The sequence below is a fragment of the Macrobrachium rosenbergii genome, chromosome 41 (assembly GCF_040412425.1).
Source record: "Macrobrachium rosenbergii isolate ZJJX-2024 chromosome 41, ASM4041242v1, whole genome shotgun sequence".
Classification (NCBI taxonomy): Eukaryota; Metazoa; Arthropoda; class Malacostraca; order Decapoda; family Palaemonidae; genus Macrobrachium; species Macrobrachium rosenbergii.
In genome coordinates this window covers 24630381-24637880 of record NC_089781.1, presented here as the reverse complement: position 1 = coordinate 24637880, position 7500 = coordinate 24630381, and the positions used below count along the sequence as shown (strand labels likewise).

The following is a 7500-nucleotide window of genomic DNA, read 5'->3' as shown; positions in this document are numbered from 1 at the left end:
GAGTTATGCCAGGTTTTGTAATCTGCCACAAGTGACCCATGTGGATTCTGGAGACTTTTTCGTTTCCACTGGAGCTGCTTCTGTCGTCGAGAATTGTTGGGGATTGCTTGGAACGTCATTGTCGTCCAGCAGTTGGTAGAGATTTGGAGTAATTCTTCGTCTCCTTTTCTAATTATATGAAAGCGTGTACATGTATAATCATGCGTAAATAGATATGGATCCTTCAAAAGGTAGAAATTCTTGATGCAATGTCGCAGACTCCTGAAGACGCTGGAGCCAATCTTGGGAAAGTTCGCAGGAGGTCGACGCGATATGTCTCGCCACTGAACTTTTTTGATTTTTTCTGGGTTTATATTTGAATTTTTACGAGTTTATTTAATGATTCAGTTTCTAGTTTTTGTTTTTTCTGGAAGGAGATTTTTGAAATATGTTATAATTTCATCACGAATTTGAATTTTTACGATTTTCATTAAATAACAGTAACTAATATAGAATGATTTGGATTTCGACATAAACACACACATCACATATTTATGAATGATTCCTAATGTTGGACATTTCAGGCTTTGCTAGCCTAAGACCAGTACGATAAAGCTCAGTCCATTGTGGCAATCTGCCATCTATTGTAAGTTTTAATTAGTGTGTTTTTATCTTTTTTTTTGCCAGAAAAGATGGGATATTGGGTGATCTTTTTATCCAGAAAAGATGCAGCTATTAATAAATATGTCAATGATGAGCTGACTGTTTTTATCCATATCCATACATCCTATATATATATATTATATATATATATATATATATATATATATATATATATATATATATATATACATATACACATACATACATAACACTATCGGGCCTATCAGTTTTGCAGAGATGCATCCACAATAATATTCTTGATCATAAAAGGAAATATACAAGCGATGTGTATTTGTAAAATTCTCTGATAAAGCTTATCTTTCGTCCTTCCTTCTCTGGACTTGATCAAGTACACAGAAGTATGGACGAAAGCTTTAAGTTCTCTGTATATCTTTACAAATACATTTCGTTTTGATAATCAGTTAAAGGATTCAAACAAAACCCATTATTATATATATTATATATAGATAGATAGATAGATAGATAGATAGAGGTTTTGAATAGATTATGGCCTTTGCCGATCTTAAATGATCTCACCCTGGGGCATCCTTGCCAACAGAGCATCATGGAAGTGGGGGTTTATTTTTACCAGGGATGGGCCCTTCCCATTCTCTTCTCTGTCAGCTAGCCAAGTAATGCTTCTTGTCATGTTCTATGCAGAAAAGAGATGAATCCTTTGCAGAGTCCCGAAACCAGTCACTTCGCAGCACACTGTAGGAAACACGAGGTTGATCAAAGTAAAGCAATGACTCCTTGGCTGCAGGTAGGAAGCTTTCCAGATCGCCTTCAGCAGGAATGCAGCGAATGCTGAGGGTGTTCCTCGATGCCTGAGCTCCGAATGGGAAGGTCCATTTCTCAAGTTTAGCAGGCATTGAACTTGGGAGTTTTTCGCCACGCCAGATGTTGCCAGTGATGAACATTAGAAGTTGGTATCCTTGCTTCCTTAGGTCCCTACCCAGAGGTATCGAGTACTTGCCGCCAGCTCTGATCGCTGCACCTGTGTGACGCGGGAAAGCTTCCAGTTCCATCATCGGGGCTGATTTCCGAGCGACTTTGTCGTTGTTGTGTCTCCTACGTCTGCGTTGTCCTGGGTGGTTCTTCTGCAAAGTCATCATCATGTATTCCAATTCCCCTTTCTCCAGGTCTGAGAGGTATTCTCGTCTCTGAATCGCTTCCTCGACCGTTTGGTGTAGATCCTCATCTGTTCTTTCCAGAGATTTTTCAGAGGTTCTTCGATGTGTTCTTCGGAGGATTCAGCAGGGTGATTCGGGCCATCGTCCTCTCAACTGGAGAGCCCTGCATCCTCCTTCTAGTTGTCTGAACTGTGTCTTGAGTTATGCCAGGTTTTGTAATCTGCCACAAGTGACCCATGCGGATTCTGGAGACGTTTTCGCCTCCACTGGAGCTGCTTCTGTCGTCGGGAATTGTTGGGGATTGCTTGGAACGTCACTGTCGTCCAGCAGTTGGAAGAGATTTGGAGTAATTCTCGATTATACAAGTATATGTATAATCATGCGTAAATAGATATAGATCCTTGAAAAGGTGGAAATTCTGGAAGCAATGTCGCAGACTCCCTGAAGACGCTGGAGCCAATCTTTGGAAAGTTCACAGGAGGTCGACGCGGTATGTCTCATCACTCAACTTCATTTTACATGTGAGTTTGTTTGTATATTGGTTCGTTCTCGAGTTTCTCTTTTTTTCTGGAAGGAGATTTTTGGAAATATGTTTTCATTTCGTCACGAATTTCAGTAATTACGATTTTTCAATAAAGAACTGAGAGTGACTAATAAAGAATTATTCTGGTTTCGACATTTACAGCGGTATATATATATATATATATATATATATATATATATATATATATATATATATATATATATGTATGTATATATATATATATTCTTATATTTATAAATATAGATTTGTATATAGGTTCATGTATATATATATATATATATATATATATATATATATATATATATATATATATATATATATATATATATATATACTATATATTGTAGTTATATGTATGAATATATTTATAAATATGAATATATATTATATATATATATGTATGTATATATTTATATATGTATACAGTATATATATATATATTATATATATATATATATATATATATATATATATATATATATATATATATATATATATATATATATATATATATATATATTATATATATATATATATATATATATATATATATATATATATTTTATATATATATATACTATACAAATATATATGTATATATACATTTATACATATACATAAGTATATATATATATACATATATATATATATATATATATATATATATATATATATATATATATATATATATTTATTGATATAGTATGAACGTTGTAACAAGTGCATGAAGTGTCTTGAATGCTTTCAAGATTTAAGTATCAAACAACTATATTAATTGTAAATTCTGATGAAAAGAAAACAAAGCAATTAAGTGATTATAGATGCATAAACTACATCTAATATAACTGTTGTTATTATTATTATTATTATTATTATTATTATTATTATTATTATTATTATTATTATTATTATTATTATTATTATTATTATTATTATTATTATTATTTCGAATGAGTGTATATTTAATAATGAATGAAAAGTCAATGAATATGTATGGAAAATTTTAACAATAGTCATATAAGAAAATAAGAACGAAGAAGATAGAGAAAATTGAACAATTCGAATTACCTTACTTGATCACAACATGGTATCCGTAACCAATAACTATTTGGAATCCGGGTCATAAATTCACAGGAAAAAAAGTCACAGAAAAAAAAGTCGCGGGAAAAAGTCACGGAAAATGTCACTGGAAAGAAGTTCACAATCATCTTTCCTAGATAGTGACTCCCAAGCCCCTTGCGGGATTTCCGTGCAAACATTAACAAAAGACTGCAAATATCAATTAGATAGTGACCCCCAAGAAATCAAGAAATATTGTGAATTTTTCCCTGTGACTATTACCAGCCACCATAAATTAATGTGACTTTTTTTCCTGTGACTTTTTTCACAGCCAAAATTGTGACTTTATTTCCTCTGACTTTTTTTTTCCGTGACTTTATTACCGGCCACCATTATTTGCTTCAGTGAGTCAAGAGTTTTGTAACTTTTATAAACCAATTAGTCTTTGAACGTTCCAGCTTCAATCATCGAAACAGCTACACTGACAGGAGATTAGTTTTCAAAAGTTGTGTTTTCAGCTTTAATTTATTTATGCAGAGAAATAAAAGGACCTGAAGCCTTGTAAAATACTCAGCAGCTATTGCTGTTCAGTCTCAAGGTAGCATCTAGACGGTAGGCACGGTCATCGGCTTCCTAGGTCTAGCTATCATGGAGACTGCCGTCATCCCTTCGAAGAGATGCCTCAAATTGTGTGTGGAACAGGTAAATATATCATACTTTATGCAAATACTTGTATATATGTATATTTTAGTAGTGTTTGAAGGATATTATGAGAATTTTGCACCGGTTTGTATGTACTGTAGGCCTACTTAGAGTCAGCATAATCGAAAACAGCCTCTCTTTAGCCTAAGAGATTATATTTAGGAATTAAATAATGACACGTTTGCGTTCTCCCAGCTAATACCTCTCTCTCTCTCTCTCTCTCTCTCTCTCTCTCTCTCTCTCTCTCTCTCTCTCTCTCTCTCTCTCCTTCACAGTGGCCCCCATTCATCGAGAGTATCGTGGGCAGGGAGCCAAACCTGACGGTGACCGGGATAATGGTTGATCTGGTGGACATCTTGGCTCGGCAATTAGGAACTTGGTAACCACAAAATATTATCCTCGATTTTTCCTCTTTCTTTATAACCTTTGTTTAAACATCTATGTTCTGCTTGGCAGTATGTGTTTCGTTCTTTTCCTCTGTAATAAATACAAGAATTTTTTTAAGTATTTTTTTTTCTGTTCATGAACTTGAGAAATTAAAATAAACCGTCCTCCAGTAGTTTGGCTCATAAGTAAAATTAAATAAGTTCGGTATTTTGATTTACTTAATCTGCTTCGTGAAGGTTTGGTTTAGCAAACTATTTTCCAACGTTTATTCCTTAAATTTTTATTAATAAAATTTATTTTTTCATGATTTTAGGTTTTTCTGGTCAATCTCTTTTGCGACCTTTGACATTACAAACTGGATGGAACGCTCAAAATGAGTGAAATTTCGTTCATTTTATACATTTGATTTTAATACTTGCAGGATTCTTTCATGGGCTGAATTTTAGGCCTTCCTTGCAGCCAAAATTACTCCAGAAATTATTATCAACAACGGCACCCTGCAGGAATCGCAATAAGCTAGCAAATCTACAGGACATTTCCAATCTTCCTTCGAGATTGTATCAAGGCTTCCGTGCTTTTATCTTGTGCTTTTAGCTCTCTTCTTTATTTACAATTTCAGACCAACTTATTCCCTATTATTGCTCATTCCAATCTATCATCATCACTCATGTCTGTTTTACTCTTGGACTTTCACCAGTCTTCATTCAAGTCTAACTTCTCTTCTTATTATAATTCTCATCCAAGTAGGTCTAGGTTTTCTGACATTACATACTGTTCTCCTATACTCTCGTTAATTGTCATTATCCCACCTTTACTCATGTAGTTCGAATCTTAGCGAATTATTCAGTTTAGATAATCATCAATTAATCATCTATCATCTCTCTCTCTTTTTGTGTGTAGTGTGCAATACATCTTAGCGAAGGACCGCCACTATGGCATTAGTCTGCCTAACGGAACATGGACTGGAATTATGGGATTGCTCACTAGGAAGGTTTGTTTGTTGTCATTTTTCATTCAGAAAGAAGTGTTTTTTTTTTATTTTGTTCATTAGTTTATCCATTATCCTCTCTAAAGAGCTTCAGAAAGTAAATGTCTCATTTATATTTACTTATTCACCAGCTTATTCATATTAATTGAACTTGAGTCTATAACTCGGGTGACATCACTGATTTTCCTGTTCTGCAACTACAACCTCTCTCTCTCTCTCTCTCTCTCTCTCTCTCTCTCTCTCTCTCTAGGTTAATAATGAAAACCTGGCAAGCGAGTATGACGCTCACAGAAAATGTTATATTGCAATTTGACAGACTTAATGGCTGTCGAAATAACGAGAGCTAGTTTTGAGCCATACTAGTTGGCGAAGGCACAATTTAGGCCAAGTAGATGTTATTATCAAGTTTCTTTCGTCTGGTAGAAAGGAAAATAATCTAGAAATCACTGAATAACAAGTTATCTCCGCCAGGAGGCCGATATGTCCGCCATAGTCCTATCAATGAACGCCGAACGCGCTTCTGCCGTTTCTCTGAGCGAGCCGCTCTTCATGGACGAGCAAGCAGTCGGCCACAAGACTCCCGTTCTGGAAGCTGACGTTGCCGGTTTCGTGAAGCCTTATACAACATCTGTGAGTCTTGTGGTGCCTTTGTTTACACTGTATGTCATGCGTGGTTGAGCGTAAGCGTGATTCGTAAACCGATGTAGGGTTTTTAAACTGATTTTGATAACCATTGCAGTTATAGTCTTACCTCTACACTTTTATCAGGTGTGGTTGATCTTAGGCGTAACCCTTATTGGCGTGGCGCTAGCAACGTTTATGGTGCAGTTCCTCTACGGATATATATCTCCTGACAAAGGGTAAGGGACGAGGGAACTTGCTTTCTTCACCGACGTTATTTTTTGTATTACATCATATCATATATATATATCTTGGGGTAGGCGAGCGGCTCAGTGTTTAAAAAGGTGGACTCGCAACTGACGAGCGTAAAGCCCCGTTCACACATTCACGACAGCCCAGCGTAAAAACGTGGCTATACTGTTGAATCAAGTGATTTTGTCTGTTAACGGCCTCTTTATTTCTAAACAATAGGCCACAAATGGCAGAGCAAGTGACATATTAACGTAAATACCCCAATGATAATTCCATCAATGAACTTGCAGGACATTCAGCGCCTCCCTGTAGCAAAAGTATCCCTTTGCTGAATCAACATGGAATATTTCCCTTATAACACCAGCACACAGACAACAAAGAAACGTAATGGAGGCTGTCGTGGTGTATGTGCACTACATGGTATTGGTGGAAGCTGTGAGGGCCTACATTGCAATTGAAAATAAGGAGAACTACTGTTAACATACATTTATATTTGTTATAATAATAACTTCAAACTCTTTGTATTTATGCATTTATTTGTTTTACATATGTCTTATTTGTGCTAATTCTTACTTCATTTTATTAGTATAATGGTTTTTAGTTCTTGAATAAAAGTCATTTTTCAATTATATGTTTACAATCATTATATACACTGAAACATACAATTAAACATTTGTTATATAAGTTAATTTTCAAGTATATATTTGTTTGCATATGTTTTTTTAGTTCATTGAATAGAAGTTACTTTTCTTTATATGTTTATTGTTTATACTAGTGCTGATATATTGGAAACATACAATCCAACTTTAGTTGTTTGCATATGTCTTAATTGTGTGATTATTATTATTCAGCGCTCATTTTGTTACTTTGATGGTTTTAGTTCATTGAATATAAGTTATTTTATTGCTTATACTAATGCTGATCTTTTTTTTTTTGTAAAAAATAGATATAAAAAAACTGAGATGGATACACCCGACGCAGCGCTGCCTCATCGTCTCAGGTCCTGGGGCGAATCTCTGAACCTCGTGGGGACCCACGCTTTTTGGCGGGAACGGGAAAGCAGTGTGGGACCACGCGTCAGTCCCGCAGGCGTGCCAGCGGTGCGGACGTAGCATACACGTCATATCGAAGCGTTAGCCTTCGACCTCCCGATGATCTTAAATCGCATTCAC

General features: G+C 35.1%; 1 protein-coding gene across 1 annotated transcript in view; it reads left to right on the top strand.

Annotated features, from left to right (window-relative positions):
* The first annotated feature begins 3303 nt into the window (after positions 1–3303).
* LOC136827060 (glutamate receptor-like) overlaps positions 3304–7500 on the top strand; it is an 11502-nt gene continuing 7305 nt past the window's right edge. The window contains exons 1-6 of the mRNA XM_067084812.1: positions 3304–4080; positions 4356–4459; positions 5368–5458; positions 5927–6085; positions 6224–6315; positions 7275–7436. Of these exons, the coding sequence (XP_066940913.1) occupies positions 4027–4080; positions 4356–4459; positions 5368–5458; positions 5927–6085; positions 6224–6315; positions 7275–7436 (662 nt within the window). The 5' untranslated portion in view covers positions 3304–4026. The remainder of the gene's footprint in view (positions 4081–4355; positions 4460–5367; positions 5459–5926; positions 6086–6223; positions 6316–7274; positions 7437–7500) is intronic.